General features: G+C 38.1%; 1 protein-coding gene across 3 annotated transcripts in view; it reads right to left on the reverse strand.

The window, feature by feature from the left end:
• Positions 1-569: 569 nt before the first annotated feature.
• Positions 570-19,587, reverse strand: part of CWH43 (cell wall biogenesis 43 C-terminal homolog) — a 98,488-nt gene continuing 79,470 nt past the window's right edge. For all 3 annotated transcript variants that reach the window (XM_033214710.1, XM_033214709.1, XM_033214711.1), the window contains one exon: positions 570-919. In XM_033214710.1, coding sequence (XP_033070601.1) covers positions 841-919 — 79 coding nt within the window. In that variant the 3' untranslated portion in view covers positions 570-840. The remainder of the gene's footprint in view (positions 920-19,587) is intronic.

The following is a 19,587-nucleotide window of genomic DNA, read 5'->3' on the forward strand; positions in this document are numbered from 1 at the left end:
CCAGCCATCCCACTACTGGGTATATACCCAAAGGATTATAAATTATTCTACTACAAAGACACATGCACACGTATGTTTATTGCGGCACTATTCACAATAGCAAAGACTTGGAATCAACCCAAATGTCCATCAGTGACAGACTGGATTAAGAAAATGTGGTGCATATACACCATGGAATACTATGCAGCCATCAAAAAGGATGAGTTTGCGTCCTTTGTAGGGACATGGATGCAGCTGGAAACCATCATTGTTAGCAAACTATCACAAGAACAGAAAACCAAATACCGCATGTTCTCACTCATAGGTGGGAACTGAACAATGAGATCACTTGGACTCGGGAAGGGGAACATCACACACTGGAGCCTATCATGGGGAGGCGGAAGGGGGGAGGGATTGCATTGGGGAGTTATACATGATATAAATGATGAATTGATGGGTGCTGACGAGTTGATGGGTGCAGCACACCAACATGGCACAAGTATACATATGTAACAAACCTGCACGTTATGCACATGTACCCTAGAACTTAAAGTATAATAAAATTAAATAAATAAATAAAACATAAGACGTTTTTAATTATTTTAACTCCATGGTGAAACTTTCTTTTATGACCCTACATTCTATTTTTTATCAAAATTTAGGGAAAACAATTTGGAGGAATGTTTTTATTAAGCAACATGGTTTATAAATTGAGGTAATTTCCCACTGTATAGATACTATGTTTGTTTTTAAGTTGAGGTTGTTCATGTGTACTTTCCCACTTTCATTAATCTCTTCTTTTTATCGTACATACTTTTTTTCTTAGATTCGCCCAGCCAATAGCTTCTTGTTTTAAATGTTTCATGAAAAGTATTTAGGAGTATTCATATGAAAATGATGGTTGTTTTCATAATTGTGTCCTTCTTTGTAGGATCCAAATCTAAAAATTAAATAAATAAATAAAAAGTCATTGACATGTAAAAACCATTCAGAAAGGTATGTTCTTATGCAAAATTTCAACCATAAAATAAAATAGTAAATGAATAAATAAAAAAGATTCATGCATATGGGAAAGGCAAAGTAAAATTTTAACCCCCAAAGTCCTCTTTCCATGGTTATGGATAATTCCAAAAGCACAACTGTTTAAGAATTATTGGCTAATGTTGCTGAAAAATAAGTCTAGATTTTCATCCTAGTCTTGAATTTGAATAATATTCATTTATACAAAAGGGGTCATGAAACCTGAAATGTTATTCATGTTACATTTATTCATATAAAAATCTATTTTGGCAGAATTTCTAAATTTTCTACATGTGTTAATGTGCTGCAGATTAGCGCTTTACTTTGCACATGAATAACTAATTAATTACACAGCTCTGGTTGATATGATAGAATACAAAAGACACTAGGAAGAAAGCTAAGACTTGCACATAAGAGGCCACTTCCTTCCTTTTCTTCATAAGCAACCACAATATCTAACCTCTGTCATGTAAAAGACAGGAGATCAGCTTCCTTTGTCATCTTCAAAGAATAATAATACGGAATATAAAATTTAACATAACTTTTGATTCTGCTATTTCACATCTAGAGCTAGACCCTAAGGAAGTAATCAAGGTTATGCTCAAATAGATAAGAAGTCCTTAGAAGACTTTTTATAATGATAAAATAATAAATATGGAAAAATAACAAAATTGATTAGCTAAATTTTGGTGCATCTATACAATGAAATATTATGCAATCATTAAAAAATATTTGAAGAATACTTTATTTTGGAATGAAGTTCATAATATACTAGTTGGATGAAATAATCAGATTAGCAAATAGAATACAAATACACATGTACACACAGATATACATACATACATATATGTGTCATACATTTACAAAGGTGGGATAATTGTGTGATGTATAGATATATACAAGAGTGATGTCAGCAAGATGACAAAATAGGACTTTCCAGTGCTTGTCCTTGTAGAAACATCCATTTGAACAACTATCCATGCACAAAAATTCTTCACAAGAGTTAAAGATTTCAGATGAGAGAGTATAGCATTTGAATGTATTAGAGAAATAAGAAAAGGCTCATTGAGAAGGGTAGGAAGGACAACTTCACATTACTTCTATCACTCCTCCCACAAGACTAGGTAGCACAGTAAGTAGAGAGATAGATATTCTCTTCACTGGCTGAAAGGAGTGAAGTAAGCACCCAACTTTGCCACAGGCCCCAGCACCAAGTCCAGGCCAATGAACATCAGCACCAGGCTGGCACCCACAGAACAAGCTTCCAGGCCCACCTAAACACCAGGCCAACCCCAACAACCCCAGGCCCTAAACTGGCCCTAGCAAATTCAGGCTCCAGGCCCACCCAAGGCTCCAGACTGGTACCAGTGCCAGGATACCCCGAAAATCCCCAGACTGCAGGCTAGAACACATGGACCTAGCCTTTAGGCCTGCCGCAGCTCCAAACCAGCTCTATGGTCCCTGACTCCCGTGCCCATTGACCTGGCCTCTAGAACGATACCCACAGACCCAGCCTCCAAGCCCACCCCAGCGCTAGGCTGGCCCCTATGCAACCAGCTCCAGACCACCCCACATAACCCCAGGCACCAGGTTAGCATTGCCAGTTCCAGGCTCCAGACTGGGCCCTGTGAACCCAGGCTCTAATGCACCCCAGCTCCAGATCAGTCCCTGCAACCCCAGGTAGCAGAATCTAGGCCAGCTCCAGCAATTCCAGAGTACAGGCCCACCATAGGAGACCCCAGCACTGGGTTCAACATAGGAGGCCCAGGCTTCATGGGCCCAAGTTCCAGATCTATCCCAATGTACCCAGGCACCAGGCTCATTTCAGGACCAGGGTGGCTCCTGCAGACTCAGGCTCAAGGCCTAACCCCACACACCCACCCCTGGAATCAGGTTGGCTGTCATGGACCCAGAATTCAAGTCCAGTCCCTATTGACACAGGCTCCAGGCCCATCCCAATGGACCCCAGCACCAGGCTGACCCCATAGACCCAGACACAAGGCCTATCCACTTGCTGACCCAGGCACCAAGCAAATCTACCCAAGAACTCTAGCATAAGTCCACGCATGAACCCAGCCAGATAGTCCACCGAGAATCTTTGGACCAGCCAACTGGTAAAGGCTTTCCCTGCCAAAGCCAATCTATAAAGACTAGAAGAGGTACCCACTTTTTTAAATGTGCAGAAACCAGGGCATGTCCACAAGGATCACAAATAATCAAGGAAACATGATACCACCAAAGGAACAAATAAAGCAAAAGTAACTGATGCTAATTAAAAGTCGACTAATAAAAAATTCAAAATAATCATCTTGAAGTACCAATAACAGACAGAGAGCCAAATCATGAGTGAACTCCCAGTCACAATTGCTTCAAAGAGAATAAAATACCTAGGAACCCAACTTACAGGAGATGTGAAGGACCTCTTCAAGGAGAACTACAAACCACTGCTCAATGAAATAAAAGAGGACACAAAAAAATGGAAGAACATACCATGCTCATGCATAGGAATAATCAATATTGTGAAATGGCCATACTGCCGAAGGTAATTTATAGATTCAATGCTATCCCCATTAAGCTACCAATGACTTTCTTCACAGAATTGGAAAAAAACTACTTTAAACTTCATATGGAACCAAAAAAGAGTCCACATTACCAAGAAACCCCTAAGTCAAAAGGACAAAGCTGGATGCATCATGTTACCTGACTTCAAACTGTACTACAAGGCTACCCTAACCAAAACAGCATGGTACTGGTACCTAAACAGAGATATAGACCAATGGAACAGAACAGAGGACTCAGAAACAATACCACACGTCTACAACCAACTGATCTTTGACAAACCTGAGAGAAACAAGAAATGGGGAAAGGATTCCCTATTTAATAAATGGTGCTGGGAAAGTTGGCTAGCCATATGTAGAAAGCTGAAACTGGATCCCTTCCTACACCTTAAACAAAAATTAATTCAAGATGGATTAGAGACTTAAATGTTAACCCTAAAACCATAAAAACCCTGGAAGAAAACCTCGGCAATACCATTCAGGACATAGGCATGGGCAAGGACTTCATGTTTAAAACACCAAAAGCAATGGCAACAGAAGCCAAATTGACAAATGGGCTCTAATTAAACTAAAGAGCTTCTGCACAGCAAAAGAAACTACCATCAGAGTGAACAGGCAACCTACAGAATGGGAGAAAATTTTTGCAATTTACTCATCTGACAAAGGGCTAATATCCAGAACCTACAAAGAACTCAAACAAATTTACAAGAAAAAAACAAACAACTCCATCAAAAAGTGGGCAAAGGATATGAACAGACACTTCTCAAAAGAAGACATTTATGCAACCAACAGACGTGAAAAATTGCTCATCATTACTAGCCATCAGAGAAATGCAAATCAAAACCACAATGAGATACCATCTCACACCAGTTAGAACGGCAATCATTAAAAAGTCAGGAAACAACAGGTGTTGGAGAGGATGTGGAGAAATAGGAACACTTTTACACTGTTGGTGGGACTGTATACTATTTCAACCATTGTGGAAAACAGTGTGGCGATTCCTCAAGGATCTAGAACTAGAAATACCATTTGACCCAGCCATCCCATTACTGGGATTTATAACCCAAAGGATTATAAATCATGCTGCTATGAAGACACATGCACAGGTATGTTTATTGCGGCACTATTCACAATAGCAAAGACTTGGAACCAACCCGAATGTCCATCAATGACTGACGGGATTAAGAAATTGTGGCACATATACACCATGGAATACTATGCAGCCATAAAAAAGGATGAGTTCGTGTCCTTTGTAGGGACATGGATGCAGCTGGAAACCATCATTCTCGGCAAACTTTCGCAAGATCAGAAAACCAAACACTGCATGTTCTCACTCATAGGTGGGAATTGAACAATGAGAACACCTGGACACAGGAAGGGGAATATCACACACTGGGCCTGTTGTGGGGTGGAGGAGGGATAGCATTAGGAGATATACCAAATGTAAAGGATGAGTTAATGGGTGCAGCACACCAACATAGCACATGTACACATATGTAACAAACCTGCACATTGTGCACATGTACCCTAGAACATAAAGTATAATAAAATAAAATAATAATCATCTTGAAACTAAGTGAGCTACAAGAGAACACAGATAGACAACTAAACAAAATAAGAAAAAGAGTACAAGAACAGAATGAGAAGTTCAATAAAGAGATAGAAATCATAAAAAAGAACCAAACAGAAATTCTAGAGCTAAGAAACATCATAACTAAACTGAAAAATTTAATGAAGACATTCAACAGCTTATTCAACCAAGCAGAAGAATCAGAGAGCTCAAAGTCTGTTCATTCAAAATTACCCAACCGGAGTCAACAGAAAAAAGAGTGAAAAAGTGAAGATAGCCTACAGAAATTATAGGTCGTCTTTAAGTAAACCAATATACACCTTATTGGTGTTTCAGAAGAAGCAGAGAAAGAAGGAAATAGGGGAAGAAATCTTATTTAAAGAAAGGCAGCTGAACACTTTCAAAATTTGGATAGGAAGATTAACATGCAGATCCATGAAGCCCAAAGCACCCCCACATATATTAAATATAATGAGATTGCCACCAAGACACATTATAATCAAATTTTTAAAAATCGAAGACAAAAAGAAAATTTTGCAAGCAGCAAGAGAAAAACAAAGAGAAAAAACACTCAAGGTATAATTGTATAAAAAAGTGTATAAAAAAACACTTATAATCTCACCCTATAAGATTATCAATGTATTTCTCAGTAGAAACCTTGCAGGCCAAAAGAAATTGAGATGATGTATTCAAAGTGCTAAAAGAAAACAAGAATTCTGCCAACCAATAATTCTATATAGCAAGGGTGTCCTTCAGGGATAAGGAGAGATAAGGACTTTCCCAAAGAGACAAAAGCTGCAGGAGTTCGTCATCATTAGACATACCCTGTGAGAAATGCTAATGGGGGTTTTTCAAGTTGAAATGAAAGGACATTAACAATGTGAATACATATGAAAGTATAAAACTTATTGTAAAGTTAACAATACAGTCAAATTCAGAAAACATGAATACTTTAATACTTATGCAGTATCATTTTAAACTCTAGTGTAAAAGTTAAAAGACAGAAGTATTAACATAACTATAACTACAAAAATTTGTTCATGGGTACATGATATATAAAATACGTGAATTGTGACATCAATAACATAAAATGTAGTGGGAGGAAAAGCTAAATCTCAGAGTTTTTATATGCAGCAGACAAAGTTGTTTCCAGCTTAAAATAAATAGTTATGTTTTATGTAAGACTCATGGTATCTACAAATATAAAACCCACACAGAAGATAAAGAGAAAGCAATTAAAGCATACTATTACCAAAAAATCATCACATCATAAGGGAAAAGAGTAAGAATAGAATGAAGGAACTGTAAAACAGTCAGAAAACAATTCTTTAAATGGCAATACTAAGTCCTTAACTATCAATAATTACTTTAAATGTAAATGGATTAAATTCTCTAATCAAAAGACAGAGTGGCTAAGTGGATTTAAAAAAATAAATTATAAGAAATTGCTGCCTATAAAAAAACTCACTTTAGCTTTAAGGTTATACATAGACTGAAAGTAAAGGTTTGGAAAGATATTCCATGCAAATGATAACCAAAAGTGATGAGGGATGGCTCTCCTTAGACTAACTAGACTTTAAGTCAAAAACTGTCAGAGGAGACAAAGTAGGTCATTGTACTAAAGGGCTCAATTCATCAATATAATATAATAATTATAAATATATGTGCACCCACCATCAGAGCACCTAAATATATAAAGAAAATATTAACAGAATTGAAGGGAGAACTAGACAGCAATACAATGGTAGTAGGGAACTTCAATAACCCACTTCCAACAATGGATAAATCATCCAAATAGAAAATTAACAAGGAAACAGTACACTTGAACAACATTATAGACCAAATCGACCTAACATATAGACAGAGCATTTCATCCAACAGCAGCAGCATACACATTCTTTTCAGGTGCAAGTGAAAGGAAAACAAATCTTGTGGCCCCAAAATCACTAAGCTAGAGGGAAAAGTCAAGCTGGGAACCACTTAGGGCAAACCTGCCTACCATTCTATTCAAAGTCATCCCTCTGCTCACGGAGATAAATGCATATCTGACTGCCTCTTTGCAGAGGCTAATCAGAAACTCAAAAGAATGCAACCATTTATCTATTATCTATGACCTGAAAGCCTCCTGCCTGCTTCGAGGTGTCCTTTCTTTGCTTCCAGTTGTCCTGCCATCCCAGACTGAACCAATATTCATCTTACATATGTTGATTGATGTCTCATGTCTCCCTAAAATACATAAAACCAAGCTGTGCTCTGACCATGTTGGGCACATATCGTCAGGACCTCCTGAGGCTGTGTAACAGGTGTGTATCCATAACTTTGGCAAAATAAACTTCCTAAATTGACTGAGACCTGTCTCAGATTTTCATAATCTGAGACATAAATGCTGAACAAATCCAGGACAAATCTTATGTTAGGCCACAAAACACGCCTTAACAAGTTCTAGAATACTGAAATCATTTTGAGTATCCTTTCCAACAACAATAGTTAAATTACAAATCAATAACAGGAGGAAAATTGGAAAATTCACAAATATGTAGAAATTAAACAACACTTTCCTAAACAGATACTGGATCAAAGAAGAAATCAAAAGGAAAAATTTAAATTTTGTTGAGACAAATAAAAATGGAAACACAATGTACCCAAACTTATGGGATATAGCAAACACAGTTTTAAAAGGGAAATTTTGTAGCAATAAACACCTACATTATGAAAAAATAAAGACATCAGACAACCTAACTTTATACCTGTGGGAGTAGAAAAAGAACAAAGCCCAAAGTCAACAAAAGAAAGGAAAATAATACATATCAGACCAAAAATAATGAAACAGAGGATAGAAAACTTAAAAAATATCTATGAAACTAAGAGTTGTTTTTTTGAAAAGATAAAATGGACCAACTGTTAACTGGACTTACTAAGAAAAAAGAGAGAAAAATCAAATTAATAAAATTATCAATCAATGTGGAGATGTTAAACTGATACCACAGAAACACAAATAATTATAAGTGACTACTATGAGCAATAATATGCCAAAAAATTGGATAGCCTAAAAGAAAGAAATGGACCAGTTCATAGCAACAAACAATCTACCAAGACTGACAGATGAAGAAATTCAAAATCTGGACAGTTCAATAATGCTTAAGGAAATTGCATCAGTAATCAAAAACCTCCTCAAAAGCAAAAAGCCCAGATCCAATGGCCTGACTGGTGAATTCTACAAAACATCTAAAGAAAAATTAGGCCAAGCATGGTGGCTCATGCCTGTAATCCCAGCACTTTGATAGGCCAAGGCAGGCAGATCACCTGAGGTGCGGAGTTTGAGACCAGCCTGGCCAATATAGTTAACCCTATCTCTACTAAAAGTACAAAAATTAGCTGGGGCTAGTGGCAGGTGCCTATAATCCCAGCTACTGAGGAGACTGAGGCAGGAGAATCATTTGAACCGGGGAGGCAGAGGTTGCAGTAAGCTGAGATCATGCCATTGCATTCCAGCATGGGTGAGAAGAGTGAGACTCTATCTAAGAAGAAGAAGAAGAAGAGAAGAAGAAGAAGAAGAAGAAGAAGAAGAAGAAGAAGAAGAAGAAGAAGAAGAAGAAGAAGAAGAAGAAGAAGAAGAAGAAGAAGAGAAGAAGAAGAAGAAGAAGAAGAAGAAGAAGAAGAAGAAGAAGAAGAAGAAGAAGAAGAAGAAAGGAAGAAAGAAAAATTAATTCCCATCCTTCTCAAACTCTTTCATAATTGAAGAGGAGGGAACACTTGCAAATTCAGTTTATGAGGCTATTATTAGCCTGTTACCAAAGGCAGACAAGGATGCTACAAGAAAAGCAAATATCCCTAATGAACACACATGTAGAAAATCCTCAACAAAATGCTAGCAAACTGAATTCAACAGTACATTAAAAGGATCATACACCATGATCAAGGGGAATTTATCCTTGGGGTGCAAGGATAGTTAAATATATGCAAACCAATACATATGATACAATGTATTAACAGGGTAAAAGACAAAAATCATGTGATCATCTCAATAGATGCAGAAAACATCTGAAAATTTGAACTTTTCATGATAAAAACTCTCAACAAATTAGGCATAGCAGAAATAGACCTCATCATAACAAAGGCCATATATGACAACCCACAGCTAACATCAATACCCAGTGATTAAAAGTTGAAAGTTTTTACTCTGGGATCAGGAACAAGACAAGGATGCCCACTCTCAGCACTTCTATTCAACATAGTACTGAAAGTCCTAGCTAGAGCAATTAAGCAAGTAAAAGAAATAAAATACATCTAAATTGGAAAGGAAAAATTTAAATTGTCCCTATTTGCAGATGACAAGAATATATATATATATATATATACCCCTAAATATATATACATTTATATATATATAAATATAAATATATATATATTATATATATATAAATATAAATATATATATTTATATATATAAATATAAATATATATATTTATATATATATAAATATAAATATATATTTATATATATAAATATAAATATATATATATACCCCTAAAAACTCCACTGAAAAACTGTTATAATTAACAAATTCAGTAGATTTGCAGGATTCAAGATCAGCTTATAAAAATCAGTAACATTTCTATATACTACCAATGAACTATCGGAAAAAGAAACCAAGAAAACAATCCCATTTACAATAGCATCAAAAAATACTTAGGAATAAATTTAACCAAGGAGGTAAAACACCTGTACACTGAAAACCATAAAAGAATGATGAAATAAATTTAAGACCACAAATTAATGGAAACATATCTTGTGTTCATGAATTGGAATAATCAATATTGTTAAAATATTCATACTAACCAAAGCAATCTGCAGATTCAAAGTAATCCTTATCAAAATTCCAATGACATTTTTCACAGGAATAGAAAAACTAACCCTAAAATTTGTATAAGACCACAAAACACCTCAGGTAGCCTAAGCAATCATGAACAAAAAGAACAAAGCTGAGGGCATCACACTATCAGATTCCAAAATACACAACAAACCTGTAGTAATTAAAACAGCATGGTACTGGCATAAAAACAGATCTATAGATCAATAGAACAGAATAGAGAGCCTAGAAATGAATCCACACATTTACAGTCAATTGATATTTGACAAAGGTACCCCAAACACACAATGGGGAAAGGACAACTTTTTCAATAAGCAGTGGTGGGGGAACTGGGTATCTACATGCAGAAGAATGAAGTCGGACTCTTACCTCATACCATATACAAAAATCAACTCAAAATGGATTAAAGATTTTGGGACTTGAAACTGTGAAACTGCTAGAAGAAAACATCAAGAAAAATCTCTGACATTGGTCTGGGCAATGATTTTTTAAATATGATCCCTAAAGCAAAGGAAACAATAGCAAAAATAGACAAATGGGATTCTATCAAACTATTAAGCTTCTATATACAAAGAAAACAATCAACAAAGTGAAGAGACAACCTACAGAATGAGAGAATATATTTACAAACCATATATATGTTGAGTATTCTTTATCCCAAATCACTGGAACCAGAAGTATTTCAGATTTTGGATTCGTTTTTTGGAATATTTGTATTACACTTACTGTTTGAGCATCCCAAATCCAAAAGTACAAAATCTGAAATGCCCCAAGCATTTCCTTTGAGCACTGTGTCCGTGCTCAAAAAGTTTTGAATTTTGGAGCATTTTGAATTTTGGATTTTTTTACTTGAGATGTTCAACCTATATCTAATACATGGCTAATATCCAAAATATATAAGGAACTCAAAAATCTTAATAGCAAGAAAACAAACATGGATAAATATTTCCCAAAAGAAGACATCCAAGTAGCCAGCTAGTATGTGAATAAATGCTCATCACTAATCAGGGAAATACAAATTAAAAGTGCAATGAGACATCACCTCACACCTGTTAAAATGGCTAGGGCCAGAAAGGCAAGACAGCAAATGTTGGCAGGAGATGTACAGCAAAAGGAACCCTTGTTCACTGTTGTGGGGAATGCAAATTAGTATAGCTATTATGGAAAACATTACAAAAGTTCCTTTAAAAATTAAAAATAGAACTACCATTATGATCCAGCAATCCCACTTCTTGGTATATATCCAAATGAAAGAAATTAGTATTGAAGAAATATCTGTACTCCAACATTCACTGCAGCATTTTTCACTAGAGTCAAGAAATATAATTAACCTAAGTGTCCATTGACAGATGAATGGATAAAGAAAATGCAGCTATACACAAACATGTGTATGTATGGAATAGTATTCAGCCTGAAAAGAGGAAATCTTGTCATTTGCAACAACATGGATGAACCTAGAGGGCATCAAGCTAAGTGAAATAATCCAGACCCAGAAAGGCAAATACTTCATGATCTCATTTATATGTAAAATCTGAAAACAATTGAACTCGTGGAAGCAAAGAGTAGAATGGTGGTTGCCAGGGGCTGGGGGAGATGAGGGTTGAGAAGATGTTGGTGAAATGATACAAAGTTTCAATTTCACAGGATGAAAAATTTCTGGAGATCTATTGTAAAGCATTGTGACTGTAGTTAATAATAATGTATTGTATATTTGAAAATTGCTATGAGAATAGATCTTAAATACTCTCATCACAGTTTTAAAATTAAGGTATGCCTTGTACTTATGCCTTTGTTATTTTCATAATTAAACTGAGTGGGAAAGCAAATCTAGCTCCCTTCACAGTTGGTTTGGATCAATCTGCCATTGTGGTTAGCCAAAAATATTTTATTTGGATTTCTCTGCCCTCCTGCTACATGAAGAATAATGACACAAGAAAATCCTTTCCTTCCCTGATTTTCCAGCTTCCATTTAAGAAGCCATCCCAATAAGTAAAAGGAGGGAATCCTTCTATTTTACTTCTACCATTACTACTGCAAATTCTAATGTTGCTATTGCAGCTACTGTTAAACAACAAGCATTCACTATGCACTATTCTAACAACTTTTTGTGCCATGCATGCTTCACATAGCCTTAGGAGGTAATCACTACTATTTTTCCCATTTTTAGATGAGGCACTTGAGGCTCAGAGAGGTTAAGCAACTGGCCCACAGTTACCCAGCTGTTCACTGGCAAGAGTGAGGATTTGAGCCAGACAGATGACCCCAGGGCCCAGGCTTTTCTTAGTCACATTACACTTACACAGGGTAAGATCAATACAGGAATTGGAACAAATCGAGATTTGGTGATAATTCTCCTCATATTCGTCACCTACACTTTGGTACAATTTTTTCTTGTAAGGAGGGACAAGGAAGAAAAAGAGAATGGAGAAATTTATTTCTTCCCCCAACAAAATGAGAAATGTCTATAGCTATTAGCTGGTGAAAGTGGTAGAAATGTCAAATAATAATAATGTATACTATATGTTCTGTGTTTGACTTTATGTAGAAGTTTCCTCTCACTACCCAGTCATGGGGGAGAAAAGAGCACATACTCCAACTCGTATGTTTTGCTGCAAATAGATTTCTCTTCTAAAAACAAAACAAGGCCAGGCATGGTGATTCACACCTGTAATCCCAGCACTTTGGGAGGCCAAGGCAGGTGGGTCACCTGAGGTCAGGAGTTCGAGACCAGCCTGACGAATATGGTGAAACTTGGTCTCTACTAAAAATACAAAAATTAGCCAGGCATCAGGGCATGAACCTGTAGTCCCAGCTACTCAGGAGGCTGAGACAGGAGAATTGCTTTAACCCAGGAGACGGAGGTTGTAGTGAGCTGAGATCGTGCCACTGCACTCCAGCCTAGGTGACAGAGCAAGACTCCATCTCTCTCTCTCTCTCTCTCTCTCTATATATATATATTTCACATGGTAATGAATTTTTCACATGCAATGTAAATGAATTATCCATGATCCATAGTCTCAATCCTAACAGCACACTGAAATAAACTGAAGGAGGGTGGAGCAAGATGGCCGAAGAGGAACAGCTCCAGTCTCCAACTCCCAGCGTGAGCGACACAGAAGACCGGTGATTTCTGCATTTTCAACTGAGGTACTGGGGTCATCTCACTGGGGAGTGTCGGACAATCAGTGCTGGTCAGCTGCTGCAGCCCGACCAGCAAGAGCTGAAGCAGGGCGAGGCATTGCCACACCTGGGAAGCGAAAGGGGGAAGGGAATCCCTTTTCCTAGCCAGGGGAACTGGGACACACAACACCTGGAAAATCGGGTGACTCCCACCCCAATACTGCACTTTAAGCAAATGGGCACACCAGGAGATTATACCCACACCTAGCCAGGAGGGTCCCACGCCCATGGAGCCTCCCTCATTGCTAACACAGCAGTCTGTGATCTACCTACAAGGCAGCAGTGAGGCTGGGGGAGGGGCGCCCGCCATTGCTGAGGCTTAAGTAGGTAAACAAAGCCGCTGGGAAGCTTGAACTGGGAGGAGCTCACAGCAGCTCAAGGAAACCTGCCTGTCTCTGTAGACTCCACCTCTGGGGACAGGGCACAATTAACAACAACAACAACAAAAGCAGCAGGAACCTCTGCAGACTCAAACGACTCTGTCTGACAGCTTGGAAGAGAGCAGTGGATCTCCAAACACGGAGGTTGAGATCTGAGAACGGACAGACTGCCTGCTAAAGTGGGTCCCTGATCCTGAGTAACCTAACTGGGAGACATCCCCAACTAGGGGCAGTCTGACACCCCACAACTCACAGGGTGGAGTACACCCCTGAGAGGAAGCTTCCAAAATAAGAATCAGACAGGTAAACTCGCTGTTGAGCAATATTCCATCTTCTGCAACCTCTGCTGCTGATAGCCAGGCAAACATGGTCTGCAGTGGACCTCAAGCAATCTCCAACAGACCTACAGCTGAGAGTCCTGACTGTCAGAAGGAAAACTATCAAACAGGAAGGACACCTATATCAAAACCCCATCAGTACGTCACCATCATCAAAGACCAGAGGCAGATAAAACCACAAAGATAGGGGGAAAAAAAGGGCAGAAAAGCTGGAAATTCAAAAAATAAGAGTGCATCTCCCCCTGCAAAGGAGCTCAGCCCATTGCCAGCAACGGATCAAAGCTGGTCAGAGAATGACTTTGACGAGATGAGAGAAGAAGGCTTCAGTCCATCAAACTTCTCAGAGCTAAAGGAGGAATTACGTACCCAGCGCAAAGAAACTAAAAATCTTGAAAAAAGAGTGGAAGTATTGACAGCTAGACTAATTAATGAAGAGAAGGTCATAAACGAAATGACAGAGATGAAAACCATGACATGAAAAATACGTGACAAATGCACAAGCTTCAGTAACCGACTTGATCAACTAGAAGAAAGAGTATCAGCGATTGAGGATGAAATGAATGAAATGAAGCGAGAAGAGAAACCAAAAGAAAAACGAAGAAAAAGAACTGAACAAAGCCTGCAAGAAGTATGGGATTATGTAAAAAGACCAAATCTACGTCTGATTGGGGTGCCTGAAAGTGAGGGGGAAAATGGAACCAACTTGGAAAACATGCTTCAGGATATCATCCAGGAGAACTTCCCCAACCTAGTATGGCAGGCCAACATTCAAATTCAGGAAATACAGAGAACGCCACAAAGGTACTCCTCCAGAAGAGCAACTCCAAGACACATAATTGCCAGATTCACCAAAGTTGAAATGAAGGAAAGAATCTTCAGGGCAGCCAGAGAGAAAGGTCGGGTTACCCACAAAGGGAAGCCCATCAGACTAACAGCAGATCTCTCAGCAGAAACTCTGCAAGCCAGAAGAGAGTGGGGGCCAATATTCAACGTTCTTAAAGAAAAGAATTTTCAACCCAGAATTTCATATCCAGCCAAACTAAGTTTCATAAGTGAAGGAGAAATAAAATCCTTTACAGATAAGCAAATGCTTAGACATTTTGTCACTACCAGGCCTGCCTTGCAAGAGACCCTGAAGGAAGCCCTAAACATGGAAAGGAACAATCAGTACCACCCATTGCAAAAACATGCCAAAATGTAAAGACCATCGAGGCTAGGAAGAAACTGCATCAACTAACAAGCAAAATAACCAGTTAATATCATAATGGCAGGATCAAGTTCACACATAACAATATTAACCTTAAATGTTAATGGACTAAATGCTCCAATTAAAAGACACAGATTGCCAAACTGGATAAAGAGTCAACACCCATCAGTCTGCTGTATTCAGGAGACCCATCTCACATGCAGAGACATACATAGGCTCAAAATGAAGGGATGGAGGAAGATCTACCAAGCAAATGGAGAACAAATAAAGGCAGAGGTTGCAATACTAGTCTCTGATAAAACAGACTTTAAACCATCAAAGATCAAAAGAGACAAAGAAGGCCATTACATAATGGTAAAGGGATCAATTCAACAGGAAGAGCTAACTCTCCTAAATATATATGCACCCAATACAGGAGCACCCAGATTCATAAAGCAAGTCCTTAGAGACTTACAAAGAGACTTAGACTGCCATATAATAATAATGAGAGACTTCAACACTCCACTGTCAACATTAGACAGATCAACGAGACAGAAAGTTAACAAGGATATCCAGGAATTGAATTCATCTCTGCACGAAGGGGACCTAATAGACATCTATAGAACTCTCCACCCCAAATCAACAGAATATACATTCTTCTCAGCACCACATCGCACTTATTCCAAAATTGACCACATAATTGGAAGTAAAGCACTCCTCAGCAAATGTAAAAGTACAGAAATTATAACAAACTGTCTCTCAGACCACAGTGCAATCAAACTAGAACTCAGGACTAAGAAACTCAATCAAAACCACTCAACTACATGGAAACTGAACAACCTGCTCCTGAATGACTACTGGGTACATAACGAAATGAAGGCAGAAATAAAGATGTTCTTTGAAACCAGTGAGAACAAAGATACAACATACCAGAATCTCTGGAACACATTTAAAGCAGTGTGTAGAGGGAAATTTATAGCACTAAATGCCCACAAGAGAAAGCAGGAGAGATCTAAAATTGACACTCTAACATCACAGTTAAAAGAACTAGAGAGGCAAGAGCAAACACATTCAAAAGCTAGCAGAAGGCAAGAAATAACTAAGATCAGAGCAGAACTGAAGGAGATAGAGACACAAAAAATAACTCCAAAAAATCAATGAATCCAGGAGTTGGTTTTTTGAAAAGATCAACAAAATTGACAGACCACTAGCAAGACTAATAAAGAAGAAAAGAGAGAGGAATCAAATAGACACAATAAAAAATGGTAAAGTGGATATCATCACAGACCCCACAGAAATAAAAACTACCATCAGAGAATACTATAAACATCACTACGCAAATCAACTAGAAAATCTAGAAGAAATGGATAATTTCCTGGACACTTACACTCTTCCAAGACTAAACCAGGAAGACGTTGAATCCCTGAATAGACCAATAGTAGGCTCCGAAATTGAGGCAATAATTAATAGCCTACCAACCAAAAAAAGTCCAGGACCAGACGGATTCACAGCTGAATTCTACCAGAGGTACAAGGAGGAGCTGGTACCATTCCTTCTGAAACTATTCCAATCAATAGAAAAAGAGGGAATCCTCCCTAACTCTTTTTATGAGGCCAACATCATCCTGATACCAAAGCCTGGCAGAGACACAACAAAAAAAGAGAATTTTAGACCAATATCCCTGATGAACATCGATGCAAAAATCCTCAATAAAATATTGGCAAATCGGATTCAGCAGCACATCAAAAGCTTATCCACCATGATCAAGTGGGCTTCATCCCTGGGATGCAAGGCTGGTTCAACATTCGCAAATCAATAAACGTAATCCAGCATATAAACAGAACCAAAGACAAGAACCACATGATTATCTCAGTAGATGCGGAAAAGGCTTTTGACAAATTTCAACAGTCCTTCATGCTAAAAACGCTCAGTCAATTCGGTATTGATGGAACGTACCTCAAAATAATAAGAGCTATTTATGACAAACCCACAGCCAATATCATACTGAATGAGCAAAAACTGGAAAAATTCCCTTTGAAAACTAGTAAAAGACAGAGATACCCTCTCTCACCACTTCTATTCAACGTAGTGTTGGAAGTTCTGGCTAGGGCAATCAGGCAAGAGAAAGAAATCAAGGGTATCCAGTTAGGAAAAGAAGAAGTCAAATTGTCCCTGTTTGCAGATGACATGATTGTATATTTAGAAAACCCCATTGTCTCAGCCCCAAATCTCCTTAAGCTGATAAGCAACTTTAGCAAAGTCTCAGGATACACCATTAATGTGCAAAAATCACAAGCATTCTTATACACCAGTAACAGACAAACAGAGAGCCAAATCATGAATGAACTTCCATTCAAAATTGCTCCAAAGAGAATAAAATACCTAGGAATCCAACTTACAACGGATGTAAAGGATCTCTTCAAGGAGAACTACAAACCACTGCTCAGTGAAATAAAAGAGGACACTAACAAATGGAAGAACATAGCATGCTCATGCCTAGGAAGAATCAATATCATGAAAATGGCCATACTGCCCAAGGCTATTTATACATTCAATGCCATCCCCATCAAGCTACCAATGACTTTCTTCATAGAATTGGAAAAAACTGCTTTAAATTCATATGGAACCAAAAAAGAGCCCACATTGCCAAGACAATCCTAAGTCAAAAGGACAAAGTTGGAGGCGTCACGCTACCCAACTTCAAACTATACTACAAGGCTACAGTAACCAAAACAGCATGGTACTGGTACCAAAACAGAGATATAGACCAATGGAACAGAACAGAGCCCTCAGAAATAATACCACACATCTACATCCATCTGATCTTTGACAAACCTGAGAGAAACAAGAAATGGGGAAAGGATTCCCTATTTAATAAATGGTGCTGGGAAAGTTGGCTAGCCATAAGTAGAAAGCTGAAACTGGATCATTTCCTTACTCCCTATAAGAAGATTAATTCATGATGGATTAGAGACTTAAATATTAGACCTAATACCATAAAAACTCTAGAAGTAAACCTAGGTAATACCATTCAGGACATAGGCATGGGCAAGGACTTCACGTCTAAAACACCAAAAGCAACGGCAGCAAAAGCCAAAATTGACAAATGGGATCTAATTAAACTAAAGAGCTTCTGCACAGCAAAAGAAACTACCATCAGAGTGAACAGGCAACCTACAGAATGGGAGAAAATTTTTGCAATCTACTCATCTGGCAAAGGGCTAATATCCAGAATCTACAAAGAACTCAAACAAGTATAAAAGAAAAAAAAACAAACAACCCCATCAAAAAGTGGGCAAAGGATATGAACAGACATTTCTCAAAAGAAGACATTCATACAGCCAACAGACACATGAAAAAATGCTCATCATCACTCGCCATCAGAGAAATGCAAATCAAAACCACAATGAGATACCATCTCACACCAGTTAGAATGGCAATCATTCAAAAGTCAGGAAACAACAGGTGCTGGAGAGGATGGGGAGAAATAGGAACACTTTTACACTGTTGGTGGGATTGTAAACTAGTTCAACCATTATGGAACACAGTATGGCGATTCCTCAAGGATCTAGAACTAGATGCACCAAATGACCCAGCCATCCCACTACTGGGTATATACCCAAAGGATTATAAATCATGCTGCTATAAAGACACATGCACACGTATGTTTATTGTGGCACTATTCACAATAGCAAAGACTTGGAATCAACCCAAATGTCCATCTGTGACAGACTGGATTAAGAAAATGTGGCGCATATACACCATGGAATATTATGCAGCCATAAAAAAGGATGAGTTTGCGTCCTTTGTAGGGACATGAATGCAGCTGGAAACCATCATTCTTACCAAACTATCACAAGAACAGAAAACCAAACACTGCATGTTCTCACTCATAGGTGGGAACTGAACAATGACATCACTTGGATTGGGAAGGGGAACATCACACACTGGGGCCTATCATGGGGAGGGGGGAGGGGGGAGGGGGGAGGGATTGCATTAGGAGTTATACCTGATATAAATGACATATTGATGGGTGCTGACGAGTTGATGGGTGCAGCACACCAACATGGCACAATTATACATATGTAACAAACCTGCACGTTATTCACATGTACCCTAGAACTTATAGTATAATAAAAAAATAACTAAATAAATAAACTGAAAATAATTTTTTAAATCCCAAAGCCCAGGTGCCACCCCAGGAGGTCCTGATAAATTGGTCTGGGGTTGGGCCCAGGCAGTGATATTTTTTTTAATTAACAATTATTTTTTGTTGCTTATTTTATTTTATTCTATTATTTATTATGCTTTAAGTTCTAGGGTATATGTGCACAACATTCAGGTTTGTTACATATGTATCCATGTGCCATGTTGGTGTCTTGCACCCATTAATTTGTCATTTACATTAGGTATATCTCCTAATGTTACCCCTCCCCCCTCCCCCTACCCCTCGACAGGCCCGGGTGTGTGATGTTCCCCTTCCTGTGTCCAAGTCATCTCATTGT

Source organism: Trachypithecus francoisi, unplaced genomic scaffold (assembly GCF_009764315.1).
Source record: "Trachypithecus francoisi isolate TF-2019V2 unplaced genomic scaffold, Tfra_2.0 Lachesis_group1, whole genome shotgun sequence".
Lineage (NCBI taxonomy): Eukaryota > Metazoa > Chordata > Mammalia > Primates > Cercopithecidae > Trachypithecus > Trachypithecus francoisi.